This window comes from Olea europaea, chromosome 8, assembly GCF_002742605.1.
Source record: "Olea europaea var. sylvestris chromosome 8, O_europaea_v1, whole genome shotgun sequence".
Taxonomy (NCBI): Eukaryota; Viridiplantae; Streptophyta; class Magnoliopsida; order Lamiales; family Oleaceae; genus Olea; species Olea europaea.
Window position 1 is genome coordinate 16,455,776 of NC_036244.1, and position 19,173 is coordinate 16,474,948.

At 43.4% G+C, this 19,173-nt stretch overlaps 3 protein-coding genes across 3 annotated transcripts; all 3 read left to right on the plus strand.

The window, feature by feature from the left end:
- Positions 1-714: 714 nt before the first annotated feature.
- LOC111398990 lies at positions 715-1,514 on the plus strand. The gene is made up of 2 exons (XM_023026185.1): positions 715-1,130; positions 1,330-1,514. The coding sequence occupies exons 1-2, from the start codon at positions 866-868 to the stop codon at positions 1,431-1,433; spliced, it is 369 nt and encodes a 122-aa protein (XP_022881953.1). The 5' UTR covers positions 715-865; the 3' UTR covers positions 1,434-1,514.
- Positions 1,515-1,557: 43 nt separating this feature from the next.
- On the plus strand, positions 1,558-4,691 carry LOC111398362 (sec-independent protein translocase protein TATC, chloroplastic-like; the record flags this gene model as incomplete). Its single annotated transcript, XM_023025275.1, has 3 exons — positions 1,558-1,845; positions 2,975-3,265; positions 4,080-4,691. Coding segments are annotated over 3 exons (789 nt in total), but the record flags the coding sequence as incomplete, so codon positions are not given.
- Positions 4,692-7,087: 2,396 nt separating this feature from the next.
- Positions 7,088-8,146, plus strand: LOC111399273 (protein DETOXIFICATION 14-like). Its single transcript, XM_023026534.1, has 2 exons — positions 7,088-7,553; positions 7,847-8,146. The coding sequence occupies exons 1-2, from the start codon at positions 7,308-7,310 to the stop codon at positions 7,955-7,957; spliced, it is 357 nt and encodes a 118-aa protein (XP_022882302.1). The 5' UTR covers positions 7,088-7,307; the 3' UTR covers positions 7,958-8,146.
- Positions 8,147-19,173: the final 11,027 nt, after the last annotated feature.

Consider the following 19,173-nt stretch of genomic DNA (forward strand, 5'->3'; position numbering starts at 1 on the left):
TAATATTCAATTATTTATATTAAATAAAAGACAATTATAAAAATTAAATAAATAAATAACATAATTTAGTTTTAATGAAATAAAAAATCAAATTAATTACAAAAATTATAAAAAAAATAAAAATTAATATATTTTTTCTAAAAAAAATTGCAGACTGTTAACAGTCGGGTTGTCCGACTGTTTTTTACGACGTTTCACGAAACTCGCCGGAAATCGTCATTGCTGACGTCATAGAGGTCCAAAATTTTAAAAAAAAAATCACATTTTTCACCCCAACATGCCCACAATCTAACTACTTATGCTTATAAGATCTAATTAAACTCATTAAATGTCATATTATTCAATAAATCAACCGGAACAAAAAATGTAATATTATTCCATTTTGACAAAAATCTGCAAGAAAACTAATCGGTATCGTTCTTTTCGGTGTAGATCGTGCTTCTGGTCGGCGATTTTACTCACTACGACGTTGGTGTAGTTGGCCGATGGTTGGTCGGTCAATTTTCAGGCTACTGTGCGACGGTTTGATTTTTGGGTCGGTTAGAGAGTTTTTGTTTTACAGTCACAATTTTGAAGGGTAAAATCATCCTTTTAGTGTAAAGTTTTTTTTTAACTTAATTTTTTTAAATTTATTTATTGGGTCAAAGGTCAATGTCAAAATTTGCTACAGTCCAAGAGCCATTTTCGTGTATTTCCTCGCAATAAAATCGCACAAAAGAAGCCGTGTTCCAATCGTCAGGCTCCCTTGGCCTAGTCCGTCAACCCCTTCTGCCCATTATCCATAGATTCGAGCCATTCGACAAGCGTGCTATTGCAAGCTCAAATCAGCACATTTTTCTCACATAACCACAGACCGTCAACAGAAATGGAGAGCACAGGTGCTCTGATCAACAATCTACACCTGAAAAATAACCCCTTTTGCTTCAAATGCTTACATTCGTCCCCAGTCCCTAAAACATCTTCGCAAATCAACACTAGAAAACCCAAACCAGCGAGCTTCTCGAATAAAACGAATTCTAAGCAATTTGCAAGGATTGTTTGCTCAGCGGTTGAAGATGCCACCGAGAAGCAGCAAGAATTGAGTAGAGGCAGTCTGAATGGAGCTGACTTAGCAGTTGAAGATAGAAAGGGTAAAATATGGTCTCATTTGAATGCTTTTAGCTGCAATCATTCATTTTGCAGGTTTTCGATTTTCCGTATTTCTTGATCTGGGCATTTTATTTCTTCAGGTTATCTAAATTCTGTCGGTAGTTCATTGCTGACACTGGGTTATTGTTCAAAACTTCAAGTTTTGATGCCTTCTTGTTATAATATTATATTTTGGTGTAGTTTTGGAGTGGAATTGTTGTAAAGGCTACGGCTTCATGTCTTTTTGCTTGTGGCGCATTATTTCTTCATCATGGTGTCTCGAGGTAGTTTTTTTAACAGTTTAGTTATATATAAGTTGGTTTGTGACTTTTGTGAATAACTAGCGCCATAGGTGCGAATTTCATAATTGGATAGGCTATATTGCACTTCAGTTTTGCGAGTGCTCAAAGTACTGTGTCTGGTACTTAGATCCCCAATATTCTGACCCGCGATACAGATGATGATGGGAATCCTATTTACAATTTTCTTTATCCTAGTAAAGAGCTCCTTCCTGATGATAAAGAAATGAGCATATATGATCATTTAGAGGAGTTGAGACAGAGAATTTTCACGTCAGTTTTAGCCATTGGAGCTGCTATGCTTGGTTGTTTTGCGTTCTCAAAGGAACTTATTATATTTCTTGAAGCTCCAGTTAGTGCACAAGGTGTTCGATTTTTGCAACTAGCTCCTGGAGAGTTCTTCTTCACATCTCTAAAGGTACATGTTTTTATCATCAATATCTCTAAGTTCCATAAGTGAATTTGTAGTTCTCTTTTCATTTGGCATTAAATAAAATTTTATAACTTAATTATTGTAGCCATTCAGACTTCTGGTCATTCGAAACTACAGCTTCTATCTCTAGTTGCATTTTCTTGTCTGTGTCTGTTACCAGTAATGAGAATTCCAAGGCTCCCATTTAGCCCCTGAAATACATGTACAGCTGGGATTTAATGAACCTTTCGTGTAACCTAATCTAGAGGTAAAACATTTCTTGACCTTAGACACGACATATTAGCATATGTGTTTTCTGTATGTAATCTACCCCTTGTTAGTGATAGTTTCTAATTAGAGTATATATATTGTCAAAAAGGGGGCTAAACTTGACGACTGCAGTTAGATTGTGCCTTGGTTTTGTTTCCATACAAGGGAGTGACACAAGTGCTTTTGTCATATCGCTTTCTATTTATCTTAGGTAAAGGCCATTGTTGGCAAAAGTTTAGTAAGTTAGTGATTCATATGACAGGACTAATGTTTCCTTCTCTAAATTGCTTCACCTGTTATCTTATGCCCTTTCAAAGTTTCACTTATTCCAATTCAAGAACTGTGTATAGTTTTGGCAGGTTACAGAATATAATAACTACATTCGAGTATACTTTTTCATAACTGGATTAGATGTTAAACTTTAACTTTCTGATGTAACTAATCACTCTTTAAGTGGAAAATTAGTATGCAATCTGAAAATACACAGTTAATCTACTTCAAAGCTGTTAGCAATTGCTTAGTTTATCTACATCAGGAAGCGTCACTCATGCTCTCGTTGAATTTCAAGATGTAATCCTTCATGTCAGGGTTGAATTTTAGTAAGAATGGGTTTCATATTTAATGCATCACAGAAAAACAGAGTATTTCTCATTTTATGAAATTCAAGTTATTTCCTTCATAGTCTAGGCAAACTTTGAACATTTGCTGCCAGGGAACACTTACTGTATATCCAGTTAGTAGCCCCTTCATAGCAATATATATATATATTTTTTTCCTTTCTTAAACCAAAAGTGTTGGGATGACAGTTTTTGTTTTCTCTTTTACATTTTGTTGTACAGAATGAATAATTTCATATTTGATGCAGGTTTCAGGATACTGTGGCCTCCTACTAGGAAGCCCTGTGATTCTCTATGAGATGATATCGTTTGTTTTTCCGGGTTTAACAAAGGAAGAGAGAAGATTCCTGGGGCCAATTGTCCTAGGGTCCTCAGTTCTTTTTTATGCAGGCCTAATCTTCTCTTATTACGTTCTCACTCCAGCAGCCTTGACATTTTTTGTTAGTTACGCGGAAGGGGTTGTTGAATCACTGTGGTCTATTGATCAGTACTTTGAATTTGTCCTTGTGCTCATGTTTAGCACTGGATTATCTTTCCAGGTAGAGTTTATTCTTTATCTGCATTATCTCCTTCATTCAGAATATTCTGTTTCAATAATATTATCCTGTCTTCCTGGATAGGTTGTTAGTAGTAATCACAGTGTTAATTGCAGTTTACTCCTTTTCTGTTGTTTATTTTGTTCATTACCCACACTCTAGTTTGAAATGGCCACTTAATCTCCTGTGTGTTTACTATATCTATTTATATTTGTGTAAAGTTACTGATCTATTCCAACTGCTTTTTGATTTTTTTGATGTTTATACCGAAATAGTGCTGATATCTGACCTTCCATTTAACTTGGTTTATCAATTCGTCTTTCGTATTCTACAGTGGTGAAATGACTTTCCTATCCTCATAGGTTTCTTGGACTATTTTTGCTCGAAGGTTATGGAAGTCATTTCCTTCATAAACTAATAAAGCCTTGTCATGTTTGGGTTGGAAAGAACACTTGGGTTTTGCAATATTGCTATCTAAATCAGTGGCTCAAGTACAATTTCAAATGTGTCATTTGAACAAGTGTATTGTTTATGGGCTAATGTGTTGTCCGGTGATGTAAATTTGTGGCACCGTTCTCCTCCTTGTGGGGAGAACAATTGGTGGATTTGATAGGAATGGATTAGATGTTTTGGAGGTTGAGGAACACCATCTAATTATCTGATGGGAAGAAATAGGCGCAAAAAGATAATAATGTCTGCAAGATGCTAAAAAAAGAAGTTCCGCTCACATGGATCAGATTGTTTTAATCTCAGATGTAATGCAATATTTCCTTTCAACAAATTGATTCATGCCTCGTCTTTTTGTCGCCCTCTACAGGTTCCAGTAATACAACTGCTAATTGGGCAACTGGGCTTAGTGTCATCAGAACAGATGCTCTCTGTTTGGAGATATGTAGTGGTAGGTGCAGTGATTGCTGCTGCAATACTTACACCATCAACAGATCCTCTTACTCAACTGCTGCTGGCTGGACCCCTTATGGGTCTTTATTTGGGTGGAGCATGGATGGTAAAGCTTCTTGGCCGATGATTTACTTTACAAAAGTCAACGTGGCATCCAAATTTTATATGTTGGAGGCAGTTTACCAAGTTTCCAGGGAACCCCACATTCGAGAAATGCCCATATAAGTTATCATACTGAACTTAGTTTCTGTCTTCTCATACACGATTATCTATCCTTTGGTAGTTATACGTTATAACCGTTTGCTAGTATGAGCTCCGATGATTTGCCTTATAGTGGTTTGGTTACAAAGGGTTCTTAATCGGGTTTTGGAAGATTTTGTACTGTTGTTTGAAGAGAGAATTGGGTTCAACACTATTGGTGACCAAGTTGAAACTTGTTTCTCATTGATGATCTATAACATAATACCTTGTGACCATATCTCCAAGAGAGAGTTCATGCAGCTAAAAATGCTCATTTACATTGTTTTGACGTTTTATACCTTGGTGTCTTAGTTTTTTGATGAATCGTTTCACTTGATGAAAAATATAATGTTGTATGTTGTTAATGGGGACATTGAAATAAACCGTATGGAATGATTCATGTCATAACAAGAAAAATGAAAAATTAAATCTTGTTTTTCATTAATTTAAAGTTGACTGGATGAATATTTTTTCTTCATTTTGTTGTGTTCATGGTCAAATTTGTAAAACAATAAATTATTTTAAAGCTTTGAACCTTCATTTTTATAAGTTTTAATATTCATTTTATTATTGTTTAATTGAGAGTGCAAATTATAAATTCTTTATAACTTTAATATACTTGCTTATATTATAAAAAAAAGTTGTGGAGTCGAAAATGAATTTAAGAAAAAAATTAATTTTAAAGAATATATAAAATCGTGGCTAAAGAGAATTTGAGAGCTTAATAAGACACTCCATTGATGTGTAGTATGCACAAATATAATATCAATGTTAAAAAGTGGAGCCGTTAATACTTACACAAACTTTAGTTAACAAATTTGACTCGACTTTCCAAATGAAATTTTTTTCTAAACTCTTATTTAAATTAGTTTATTGTTGAATTAAATTAATTTTGCAAAATTGTGTTTTCTTTATACATAATATTTCCCAACAAAATTTACTGGAAGACATAAATAGCTTGTTTGACAAAGCTTTTGATAGCATATTGAGATAAAAGTTCATGAAATATGTGATCAAAAAATTGATAAAAATTGTGATTTTCGTAAAATATATAATTAAAATTAATTAACTTGTTCTACTGACTGTATGTAATTATTATAAACGATGTAATATAAGTCACGAGATATAGTCCCGGTTTGTTTTTCATTCTTTTTCCATTAAAATGAAAAATATAATCATTATCCATCACATCAAGTCATCAAATTTAAATTTCTATCTCTTATGGAGTCCATAATAATTATATTTTTTATTTTTATTTTTACAAAAATGAAAAATAAACGTACCCATAATATATAATATATTGAAACATTTCTCTATTTGAGTTTGACACTTGACCGTAAAGGAAGATGTATGTAGACATAAGGACTACTACAAAGAGACAAAAGAGGATCATGCCTTCAAAGAAACCAAGAGGATCGTGCCTTTAACTGTTGACTAATGTTTTAGAAAAAGTTATAGTCTTTTAATAAATCTATAATATATTGATTCAGACTGCAGGTCACGTAATGGTAAGTTACTTTCTGGGATAACAACAAATCATCTTTCATTTGCTGACTAATGTTTGATAGATAAAGTAAAGTCTTTTAATAAGCCCTTGTTTGAGCCCGGAGAAAATAAATTTTTAAATAATGTATTGATGGAAAATATGTGATTAAAAAATAAGTAAAAATTTTAGATTTACATGTAATACTATTTTATTGAAGAATGTATCGTTAAAATGATATCAAAATATTATTTAAGAATGTATTTTTTGAAAGTAATGGGGCTCAAACATGGGCTAAATCTATAATATATTGATTCAGATTGCAGGTCACATAATGGTAAGCTACTTTCTGGGATAACAACAAATCATCTTTCATTTTCTGATGTTCAAACTCTTTGAAATGGTTAGAGTATTCGTGTCGGATACGACACGAAATGTGTGTATGAGTATGAGATATGTATTGAATCCTCCAAATTTCAACCGGACACTTCGCCTTTTTTTGCTTCATTTTTTTTCCTACTCTCTATAAATTTAGCGTCACCTCCGAGAGGGGAAGAAAGGTGACGGTGTTAGATTTTCTCTTCTTCTTTCTTTTTTCTTTCCCTTTTCTTTTCTCACTTTTTTTCCTTCTTTCTTTCTATGTATCTGTGGTTTAGAGTTTTGTTTGTATAAAATGAAAATGGTTCCATATAATACTACTTAGTACTTCACTAAATTCAAATTGCAATCAGGTTCCTCATTTTTTAGTCTATATAACACTTAGTAATTAACTTCTCATAATTAAAAACTAAATCCCAAAATTTTATTTTATTTGTCTTAATCCTTATTTAATATTATTTCATTCTTTGTGAATAATTGATTCTGGTCTATTCAAAACATCTTTAATTAGTAAAAAAAATTCAAGTTTCAAAGACGAACCCACGTACTTGTATCCAAAATTTAGATTTTTTTTAACCATGCTTTCATATCCTATATTTAAAAGAATAAAAGATTCGATACTTAGAGCCTGTTTGGGAGTGATTTTGAGAATTGATTTTTTGACCGTTAGGAGAAAAGTGAGGTCCACCTGTGAGAGAAGAAGTCAAATATGACGGCTGGAATAGTAAAATAACGGTTAAAAAATCAATTTTTTGGATGAAAAAATCGAACCCAAACAATCCCTTAGAGACATACTCGTACTCGAGTATGAGCATCATGGCTTTCATTGAAGAGGTTGGACGCTTGGACCAGTTGCTTTTATTTTTGTTAAAAAATATGAAAAATGTGTGACTATCAACTACTAATAATTTTATGGAAGACTTTCTCAAACAATCCCTATATATCATTTTCTTACTCTGAGAGTCAGTCCAGGAACTCCAAATTCTTGAAGGTTGGGCTGCTGAGAAAGAAAGAAAAGAAAATCTTCGAACTCTACAAAGAAAAATGGAGGAGGTTTTGTTGTTGAAAGAAGATAGAGAAGAGAAGAGAGAGAGAGTGAGATGGGGTTTATTGATAGGGGAGGAGATGAAGAGACTGGGGTACTTAGCAGGACCTATGGTAGCTGTGACTCTATCACAGTATCTGCTTCAAGTAATATCAGTAATGATGGTTGGTCATTTGGGTGAACTCTCTCTTTCCAGCACCTCCATAGCCATTTCTCTATGTGGTGTCACTGGTTTTAGCTTTCTTGTAAGTTATATTATGCTTTGTTTTGCTTTGTTAATGGTGAATTCTGTGATTTCTTGTTTATATTTGTCAGTGTTAAACACGTATAAATATTGGATTGGATAGGATTAATGATGGAGACGTATATGTCGTAAATTTGTTATCAACTGGTACCTTATTATTCTGTCTTATACCGAGGGAAGTCATTGGAATTCTTGACTCAGAGATCTTGAAAACTATTAAGCTTGGACATAAATTACTTTTAAGTACTCTTTCTTCTTTGGTAAGCTTCCCAAACTTGCTCTTCAAAAATGCAGCAGATGTGCTGCCTGAGTCATTGTAGGAGCCTCGATATCGAAGTGTCATCTCACCACCGAAGCCGAGATCAAATAAACCACTCCGACCTTCCCGAAGCTTCTCCGAAGTGATACATCGATTCCTACTACTGATCTGCCGAAGTATCCCACCTCCGAGGTCGGGTTCAGGTGGACCCCGGTTAGAAGATCCGTTGCCAATTTAAGATTTGTTCTGCATATAAGGTTTAAATTGATTTGACGTCCCCATGAGACTATTAGATGTGATTTATCAACTTTATGTCAATTCAACTCGGGGGAAACAAACTGTCTGCCCACTCTACAAGCGCGGCTGATTGACGCCTATGAGCAGACGCTTCATACCGTCAGATGTATACACGTGTTCCACATCCCACGGTTCATACCACCTATAAATACCCAAAGTTTGGCAAGAGGCAAAGGTAATGAAACTCTCAATACATAGCATTCCATAACAAGTTTATATATTCTCCTCCCCCTTTATTGATTGATTTGTGTAGCCCCAGGGCACTGTTCCGACCACCCAAACCTGACTTGACCGTCGGAGTGTATACGGCCGCCACCCCCGTCGGTTCCGACCGTGTGCGCCTGACTATTTGTTCATTTCGCAGGGGGGAATACGTGGAGTAACTATAAGTTGGCCACGTGGAGGAGCCATTTTTGGAGGTCAACAGTTTGGCGTCGTCGGTGGAAACGTCATTCCCCATTTAAAGTTTTACATTCCCCATCGGAGAAGACACTGGAAAACCGACGACTGACCCTGAAAAGGGGGCATTCTTGAAAAAGAACAAAAGTCGAATTACAATCCAAGTTCTTACTATCCTTGAAAGAAGAGGTAGGATGAGCTACAGCCGTGAAGACAACCCCATCAGAGAGGCCTCTGAAGAAGAGGTACTCCATAACAATGTTACTCATCAGAGACCGCATCACCGGCGTCGACGAGGCGAAAGAACAGCCATACTCACTGAAGGAATGGCCCAGATAGCTGCGGGCATGAGAGACATAGCAGCTCAGAATATGGCGATGCGGGAACTTCTCATGCAAGCCCAGGGACACCAGATGCCCCAAGGATCGTATTCGGTACAGGAAATCCCTTTGTCTCATTCTCGAGGCCACATGAGCCGGCACACAGAACGTCCTCTCGAAAGAGAGGGTAACACCGAAGTGACATCTTATGTGCAGGAGAGCCACCCATCAGAACCACTCTTGGGGGACAACTTTCCTCAAAAACACGATGACCAGAGGTCAGTAAGCGTCTTCGACCGGATAGGGAACGATCCTAGCAATAGGGTCCGCCCTTCAAGAGGGTCGGTCCGGTCAGACCACGAAGAAGAGTATGTTCCGCCCCCTCCTCCTAGAAATAGGAGGGAGAGGAGAAACTTAGTCGATTGGGGAAGCCGGGGGAAAGCCCCCCCTCCACCCCAAGACATCCAAGATGATCAAGGATCAGAGGGGCCCTGCCGATCTTATGAGATTGACGACGATGACGATAACCTCCCTTTCTCAAGGGAAATCCGGAGCTTCCCAATGCCAACTAATTTCATGCCCCCTAAGATCCCCAAGTATGAGGGAAAAGGGGATCCGGAGAAGCACCTCACAAAATATATGACGCAAATGAGTCTTAGGGGAGCCTCACCTGCTCTAAAGTGCAGAGCCTTCCATTTAACACTAGGCGGAGCCGCCGAGGTGTGGTATAGCAGGCTTCCTCCCCTAAGCATCAGAAGTTGGCCGGACTTGAAGAAAGCATTCTTGAACCAGTACCTCTCTCGCAGGGAAGGAGAGGCGCCAATCCAACGCCTGCAAGACATGAGGCAGGCCCCTGGAGAGACGCTGAAAAGCTATCTCGCCAGGTTTACAGACGAGATTACTTACTGCGAACAGGTCACTGACAGGGAAACCCTTTCAGCCCTGAAAGGCGGTCTCAACATGAACACTTTGTTTTGGAGGGATGTGCGCAGCAAGAATCCCTCCACATACGACGAGCTGGTGGAGATGATGAGGGTGGGAGTAATTAGTGAAGAAATGATTGATCATCGTAACCGTGCCGCGCAGGGACTCCCTCCCCCACAGAGGTAGGTAGGTCGAGGCCCCGCAGCGCACCTTGTTACTCAGCAATGGACCCAAGCAGGGCATACCATAGCTCCCACATCCGGACAGACCCTAGCTTCCGCCACATTGAACGTAGTGTCGGTGTTAGCATATGATAACGCACTCGCTGAGGCAGGACCGTCTGGAAGAACTGACAACAACAAGAAGAAGAAAAAGAGGCCAAACAGGCCCTTGCCAGGAGCAAGATTTTGTACTTTCCATCAACTATACGGGCATGACACCAGCAAGTGTCGGGATGCCAACCGGCGCCCTGATCGAAGCAACCCCCACACTTCCAGCAGAAATGAGCACCCTCGCAGATCCACCTCCCCGAGGAGGGGAGGAAGGGGTCACCAAGAACAATCTCCTCGCAGAAGAGAATCAAGAAACCGGGGCCAATCCAGGCAAGAGAACAAGCTCAATTCACTGGAAGCCAGGTCATCAGGGAAATCGATACCATCATTGGGGGACCCCACGTCGGTGGCAACACCAGGAATGCCCAGAGAAATTATACAAGAGAAGCTAAGGATCCCCCGATGATCACCTACATTGTCGACGAATCAAAATCAGCAAACAAGATGACCCTAATCACCTTCTCACAGGAAGACTCAGAGGGAGTTTACCATCCCCATTCGACGCTTTGGTTGTAAGGGCCATAGTGGCTAGAAACGGATTAAAGCGCATGCTCGTTGACAACGGCAGTTCCGTGAACATATTGTTCGGCTCCACTTTTGACAAAATGCAAATTGAACATGGGTTAATCCCCATGACTGACCCACTGTTCGGATTCACTGGGGACAGCATCATCCCACGAGGGCGGATTACCCTGCCAGTGGAAATGGGTTCGGCCCCCCTGGTCGCCCAGCATTTCATGGAATTTCTGGTGGTAGATCATAGGTCGGCTTATCATGGAGTATTGGGCAGACCTGCTCTAAAAGATCTTTGGGCTGTGACGTCCATTCACTATCTGTGCATGAAATTCCCAACCGAACGTGGGACTGCAACGGTTCGGGGCGATCAGATGGGCTCCAGGGCATGCTACCTGAACTCGCTACGTAAATCTGAGCCCCGAACTATCAATTTAATTCTAGCCGAAGTACCCGCTGAAGCCGGTACGGACGTGGAAATGCTCGATGCCCCTGAACAAGGGCATACCTCTGAACAAGAGGAAGATGTCGTAATGGAAGAGGCCCCTGAACAAGGACACCCTCTTGATGAGTTAGACCCCCGAATAATCGATTATGAACCACATGCGATCCCAATGGAAGAACTGGAAACTTTCCCAGTTAATCCAGAAGACCCCAATCAAGTCTTGCGCATAGGGAAGTCATTATCGCCTGAAGCAAAAATTGAGATGATACGATTCCTGAAAGAAAACCTGGATGTCTTCGAATGGAAACATGAGGATATGGTGGGAATAGATCCCAGGATCAGTTGCCATCACCTTAACATCAACCCCTCCTATGCCCCCCATAGACAGAAGAGGCGCGCCCTAAACCCAAAACGGTACGAGGCGCTGAAAGACGAAGTAAGTAAACTTAATCGCAGTGGTTTCATCAGAGAGGCCATATATTCGAGGTGGATATCCAGCCCGGTTCTAGTGAAAAAGTCCAGCGGGAAATGGAGGGTCTGTGTGGACTTCACAAACCTGAATAAGGCATGTCCCAAGGACAGTTTCCCACTTCCAAGAATTGATCAACTGGTGGACTCCACTGCTGGGCATGAACTACTGAGTTTCATGGATGCGTACTTAGGGTACAACCAGATACCCATGTTCCGGCCTGATGAGGAAGCTACATCATTCATTACGGACAGGGGCTGTATTGCTACAAAGTTATGCCCTTCGGATTGAAAAATGCCGGGGCCACATATCAGAGGTTAGTCAACATGATGTTTGCCGAACTCATTGGCAAAACCATGGAGGTCTACGTGGACGACATGTTGGTCAAAAGCCTCCAGGCGGCCGAACACGTGAGCCACATTGACCAAACCTTCCAGATACTCAGAAGGTATAACATGAAGCTGAACCCCCTCAAGTGCACTTTCGGAGTGGCATCAGGCCAGTTCTTGGGATACATTGTAAATCAGAGAGGAATTGAGGCAAATCCGGCAAAGGTAGCGGCTTTACTAGAAATGAGGTCACCTCAGAAACCGAAGGAGGTCCAAAGCCTCAATGGCCGGATAGCCGCACTCAGCCGCTTCATCTCCAGAGCCACTGATAAAAGTTTGCCCTTCTTCAATGTATTGAAGCAAGGAAAGAAATTCCAGTGGACTTCGGAGTGTCAAGAAGCCTTCGAGTCTCTAAAGAAACACCTCGGTGAATCGCCCCTCCTATCGAAACCCCATCCGGATGAATCTCTGTTGCTGTATCTAGCAGTTTCAGACGCGGCAGTCAGCGCGGTCCTAACCAGGGAAGAAAATGAGCGTCAATTGCCGGTATATTACATCAGCAAAGCACTTCTCCCAGCTGAAACACGCTACTCCGACATGGAAAAACTGGCACTCGCACTTATTACAGCCTCAAGAAAGCTGAGGCCATATTTCCAAGCTCACTCAATATAAGTCCTCACCAATTTTCCTTTGAGGCAAGTAATGCAGAAGACGGACGCATCGAGACGCCTGCTGAAATGGGCTATCGAGCTCAGCGAGTTCGATCTCACGTTCCGACCTAGACACGCTATCAAGGGCCAGGCCCCTGCCGATTTTATGGTCGAATTTACCAAAGCCCCAGAAATGGAGGCCCTAATGGAACCAACCGAGCCCCCCACATGGAAATTGTTTGTAGATGGGTCTTCAGGAGAGGCTGGCGCGGGGGCAGGAATCGTGCTGGAGAGCCCGGAAGGCCATTTGTTAAATTGTGCGGTAAGATTCGGCTTCAGAGCCTCGAACAACGCAGCCGAATATGAGGCCCTTCTGGCAGGACTAAGGCTCGCCAAGGAAATGCAGGTCAGGAAGCTCTTAGCAAGCAGTGATTCTCAGCTCGTAGTGAATCAGGTAAATGGGGATTTCGCAGCCAAAGATGGTAACATGCTCGCGTACTTGAAGCTGGTTCTGGACATAATTCCCCATTTCGAAAAGTTCGAACTGACTCAAGTCCCCCGTCTAGAAAATGCCCATGCAGATGCCCTCTCAAAGTTAGCCAGCAGCATGAACTCAGAGCTTCTAAACATCGTCCCCATTGAGCACTTATCGAAGCCCTCCACCTTCGAAGGTGAAGAGTTACTATGGATAGAAGGCACCCCGTTGTGGATGCAGCCCATAATCGCATATCTAAAAGAACAAACACTGCCTGCTTCCAGAGGCGAAGCAAGAAAATTAAGAAGAAGGGCTGCACAATTCGTCGTTCAAGAAGGAACCCTTTACAAGAGAGGCTTCGCCTCGCCCCTTCTTTGATGTGTGGGCGGTGAAGAGGTCACCTACATACTAAGAGAGATACATGAAGGGATATGCGGAAATCACTCCGGAGGGACGGCTCTGGCACACAAGGTTCTCCGTCAGGGCTACTTCTAGCCAACCCTGAAAAGGGATGCTTGCCAATTTGTCCAGAAATGTGACAAATGCCAGCGCTTCTCAAACGTGCAAAGACAGCCGGCTCAGAGCCTCTCTATAGTGACCAGCCCTTGGCCATTCGCCAAGTGGGGTATCGACTTCATTGGTCCACTACCAAAAGGTAAGGGAAGCGCAACTTTTGCCATTGTCGCCATCGACTACTTCACTAAGTGGGTCGAGGCAGAGCCCCTTGCCCGAATCACCGAGGCCAACACTACGAAGTTCGTTTGGAAGAACGTCATTTGCAGATTCGACATCCCCCACTCCATTGTCTCTGATAATGGGCGACAGTTCGACAACAGGAAGATGCGAGACATGCGACGAACTGGGCATAAAGAAAGACTTTTCGACTCCGCATCACCCTCAAGCAAATGGACAGGTCGAAGCAGTGAACAAGACTATCAAGCACACCCTGAAAAGGAAACTGGATGCCTCGAAAGGCGCCTGGGCTGACGAACTTCCCCACGTCCTCTGGGCCGTCAGAACGACTTGCCGGACTGCAACCGGCAAGACCCCATTTTCAATGACCTACGGAGCCGAAGCAATGAGTCCGGTCGAAGTTGGGGTCCCATCACATCGACGGATACATTTCAATGAGATCAGCAACGATGAGGCGCGCATAAGTGAACTACACCTCCTTGAGGAAAAGAGAGACGCTTCCCAAATGACCTTAGCGAAATATCATCGTAAGATGACCCGCTTTTACAACTCCAAGGTCAAAAACAGAACTCTCCGCTTGGGCGACCTCGTCCTCAAAAGAGTTTTCCAATTTTCAAAACCAACCGGGTCAGGAGTTTTTGGCCCGAACTGGGAAGACCCTTACCGCATTCGGGGAGAATCCCGACCTTCAGGAAGGGTGCTACCTCACAAGTGGAACATCGAGCACTTGAGAAAATACTACCAGTGACAAGAATGTTCCGATCTGATCCTAAGTTGTCATGGCTAAATCGGTTGTTCTGATCTGACCTTGGTTGTAAAGTTTATTAAGTGATGGAATCGCCTTTGTAAAGGGTGGTGTAATTCATCTTTAGTAATGAATTTCCAGTTCCAAACCGGGTCAGCCAGGTAATGGTTTCCTCAGTTCTTCGGAAGGTTCATTTGAGCGATCTGATCGTCACTTATTAGCTGATTAACAAGCGTTTCCTCATGTTTCCCCAATTGGTCTGACCTCAGATTATTAAGAAGTTAAAGTAAGGAATCACTTCCTACTCACTTAAGTGTTTGGACTTATGTTTGCTTAAGGGGACCGGTTCACAATTGTTAACTGATCGTTGTCACGAGGCAATTAGTCTAATGTTTGTCATTCTTACAAGTATAAAACAAAAAGGAATACAAAGAAGCAGAAGCAAAAAGACTTAACAGAAATTTAACAAAATTTTCCATTCCATTTCACAAAATTAAAGTACATGGGGGGCCGAAGCCATTACAAAAAGGAAACCCTAATCTGTGGGAGGAATTTCAGCGCTGGCCGCCTCCTGGTCCTCTGGAGCCTCCTGAGTAACCTTATCAGGCCGATCTCCAGTGGGTCCCCCGAACTCTGCCTCCAGTTGAGAGATGTCCAGGGTAGGGTGCACCTCCTTCAGCCGACCTAGTAGGCTTTGGGCACTCCACGAGGCCCAGAAGTTGGCAAAGTCGTCGTAAAGGGGATGGTCTTCGAAGTGATCAATAAAATTCTGAACCGCCACCTCCCCCGCAGACTTTAATTCCTCCTTCAGAGAGGCGATCTCCACTGACTGGGCCTCTGTCTGCTGCTTCAGCTCCGCCTTTTCTCTGTTGGAGGCCTCCAGAGCATCGGTGGCAAGCTTGTGGTGCTCGTTAGCGTGGTCAAGTCGCCGAGTCACCGCAGCCACCTGGCACTCCACCTCGTAGAGCTCTTTTTTCAGCCGCTCCACCTCTGCCTGCGAAGCAGCGAGCTGGACCTCAGCAGCTCTCTTCCCCTCCTCTGCTTTGGCGGCTTTGGCCTGGGCAGCTCACACAGCGTCCCCATAGTGCATCACCTCCTCGAGGCGCTTGGCGAGGTCCTCCCTCTTGGAGTTTAGATCCTTCACCAAGCCCTCGAGTTGGATACTTGTGCTTAGTGCCCGGGCCACGCAGGCGCTGTTCGCCGCCACCAAGTCTTCAGCCGTGCAGGAGGCGGTGTGGTCCCTCCACTCTTCGGTCCAATATTTGCTGTGGACCACCGCCACTGCAGCTGTTTCCGGAGGGAGAGCCTCTAGCACCTCCCTTACGGGCTCTTCTGAATTGGTGCCAAGGAAGTCAACCTCTTTGCTGGAGCGGGCCCTTTTCCTCCTCTGCTGCCCCGGAACGTGTTCAATGGGTACGGCCGCAAGGGGCGCCGTGTCTGGGGCAGCGACAGGCTCTGCCGCAGCGGGGCTTCTCCCGGGGAGGGCCACCCCCGTGGGAATAGTTGTCTGCCGCATAACTGGGGGTGGCCTCGCCACAGTTGGGCGTCTGGGAGGGGCAGCACTCTTCTTGCCCTTCCTTCGGAGGTCAGCCTCCGGATCCTTCTGAACCTCCTCCTCCGTCGGAGGTTGAAGCCTCTTACTGGCCTCCACCAGCTCCTCCATTTGTTTCTTATACGAAGAAGAGGAGGCTTTCAGCGCCTTTGCCTCAGCCATCATTTTCTGAATGGTCTTGAAGTCGGGGCGTACTGGCAGCTTCTTGCTGAAGTTATCTGCAAAGAAATGAATAAGAAATTAATACAAGTATAGGGAGTTCGGAATAAAAAAGTGTGGGCCTCGGTCCTATTACCTTGGGACGCCATTAAGTCGTGAGTGATGAAATGTATGTTCTTTCGGATCAGCCTGTGGTAGGACCTCTTCTTCTGAGGCAGCTGATAAATGACACAGAGAGTGTCGAAGTCCTCTGTCGATAGCTCGCACCGAGGAAGGGAACCTGCGAAAGGAAGCATAACTGTTAAACACAAGCCGAACCGAAGAGAAACAAAAAGAGCAACAACTATACTCACTAAGTGTTGAAAACTTCGCCGGGACTGTAAGAGGCGCCAGGGGGTCCCCCTCCATTGTGTCCCATCGCCCCGCTGCCCAGCACCATGAGCTCTTCCATTCCTTGATGGAGCTCGGCAGATCGATCACGGATGGAGTGTGGGAACCCCATGACGTTAGGTAGTACCAACCCCGGGTCTTATCCCCCCCCCCCGGCAGTAACCTTGGGTATATAGAGGGTCTGGAAAACGGAAAGGGGCATCTCCACTCCTAACGATGCCTCTTTCCACAACATCCAGGAGCCCACCATCTGGCTCCAGGAGTTCGGATTGAGCTGCGTCGGGGCTAGCCCGTAAGACCTAAGCACCAACCTAAAGAATGGGTGGATAGGCAGCCTAAGTCCGACCCTAAGGATCGCCTCACTAATGGCCACACAGCCCGGCCTTGGGTAACAGGCTCTCTCTTCCGGCCCGGGGAGAATCAAATCTACACTCTCTGGGATCCTATATTCTGTCCTAAGTCTACCCAGGTCGGCCTTCCTCAATTTTGATGGGTAGTCCGACGCTCCCCAATGCACAGAAGTATCCGGGGGGCTATCTGGTCGCTTCCATATGTTCTCCCCCCCATTATTGCCCAAGCTATTTCTGAGGAGGTCGCCACAATGGGCTCGTCTACCCTTACTATTTCTAAGCCCCTCCCCAAACCAGAACTCCCTTCCGAGGCCATTCGATAAGAAATTTTTTTTTTACAGTCTAAATGGGTACTGAAACTTACGGGTTTGGAAGTTTTTCCTAGCCGGAAATAGTGCAGGATCGCCGGAAGTATCGTTCTCTCTCGCCGGAGTTGCTTGCAAAACGCCGAAAATCGCCGGAAATTTGGGAGCAAATTTTGGTTTTCGTCTGGCAAAGATAGAAACTCTGATAAACCACCAAAGTTCACCTTTTATAGGAAAGACAAGTCCGATCTCCACCGTTGAATTCAAATACGATCAATCTAAACCGTTCGTCGTATCCTCAATCCCGGCCGTTGAAATGAAATGCCAGATTTGATCTACGCCCAAGATATCGCTGTGGCTTTCGCGCTAAATTGAAACGCGTCGCCTCGGTTACAAACACTCGTCAATAATAATTACTAACCGCAGCAGCCTTTTAGGAGAATGGGCATGGTACCCAACTGTCACCTTGGAAACACGCAACAATTGTCAAATCATTGGACTTTTGGGTCGCCTCGGATGATCTCCTCCCCCAACTTTACAAAGCTTGGGCGCACCCGATGCGAACGCCCCATTGGCTCATCGCCTCGGTCGCTGCGTTTCCTCCCATGCTTTACAAAGTTTCAACAATCTCCCCACGCGTCGACCTTTTCCTGCCAACGCGTCGGTGCGAGACGAGTCCCCTAACTTTACAAAGCTTGGGCGCACCCGATGCGAACGCCCCATTGGCTCATTGCCTCGGTCGCTGCGTTTCCTCCCATGCTTTACAAAGTTTCAGCAATCTCCCCACGCGTCGACCTTTTCCTGCCAAAGCTTCGGTGCGAGACGAGTCCCTAAAATTTTATGAAGCTTGGACGCACCTGACGCGAACGTCCCATTGGCTCATCGCCTCGGTCGCTGCATTTCCTCCCATGCTTTACAAAGTTTCAGCAATCTCCCCATGCGTCGACCTTTTCCTGCCAACGCTTCGGTGCGAGACGAGTCCCTAAAATTTTATGAAGCTTGGACGCACCTGACGCGAACGTCCCATTGGCTCATCGCCTCGGCGCTGCGTTTCCTCCCATGCTTTACAAAGTTTCAGCTACCCCCACGCCGCGGTCCGGTCAGGAAAACAAATCCACGCATAATATAAATATTCATTCCCGGATTTGGGGGACTACTGTTACGCCTCATTTTACGAGCCTCGATACCGAAGTGTCATCTCACCACCGAAGCCGAGATCAAATAGACCACTCCGACCTTCCCGAAGCTTTTCCGAAGTGATACATCGATTCCTACTACTGATCTGCCGAAGTATCCCACCTTCGAGGTCGGGTTCAAGTGGACCCCGGTTAGAAGATCCGTCGCCAATTTAAGATTTGTTCTGCATATAAGGTTTAAATTGATTTGACGTCCCCATGAGGCTATTTGATGTGACTTATCAACTTTATGTCAATTCAACTCGGGGAAACAAACTGTCCGCCCACTCTACAAGCGCGGCTGATTGACGCCTATGAGCAGACGCTTCATACCGTCAGATGTATACACGTGTTCCACATCCCACGGTTCATACCACCTATAAATACCCAAAGTTTGGCAAGAGGCAAAGGTAATGAAACTCTCAATACATAGCATTCCATAACAAGTTTATATATTCTCCTCCCCCTTTATTGATTGATTTGTGTAGCCCCAGGGCACTGTTTCGACCACCCAAACCTGACTTGACCATCGGAGTGTATACGGCCGCCACCCCCGTCGGTTCCGGCCGTGTGCACCTGACTATTTGTTCATTTTGCAGGGAGGAATACGTGGAGTAGCTATAAGTTGGCCACGTGGAGGAGCCATTTTTGGAGGTCAACACAGATCATATTTCAAATCAGAAAATTATTCATCTTCACCATTCCCCGACTAAACAGAACAGCAACGAGAAATTTGAATCTAAAAGTGTCAATTTCCATCTCATTCAAACCAAACGTAATTGTTCATAATCAAAAACTTTTACTAGGATTCAAAATTTGAAATAAATTAAATTAATATAG

What these genes read in the sequence shown, in the direction of transcription:
- LOC111398990 (XM_023026185.1), top strand. Translation starts at nt 866, where the DNA reads ATGGAGAGCACAGGTGCTCTGATCAACAATCTACACCTGAAAAATAAC. An exon ending in AGCAGTTGAAGATAGAAAGG is followed by an intron (nt 1,131 to 1,329) that starts GTAAAATATGGT and finishes ATTTTGGTGTAG; the next exon opens with TTTTGGAGTGGAATTGTTGT.
- LOC111399273 (XM_023026534.1), top strand. Translation starts at nt 7,308, where the DNA reads ATGGAGGAGGTTTTGTTGTTGAAAGAAGATAGAGAAGAGAAGAGAGAG. An exon ending in TCACTGGTTTTAGCTTTCTT is followed by an intron (nt 7,554 to 7,846) that starts GTAAGTTATATT and finishes TCAAAAATGCAG; the next exon opens with CAGATGTGCTGCCTGAGTCA.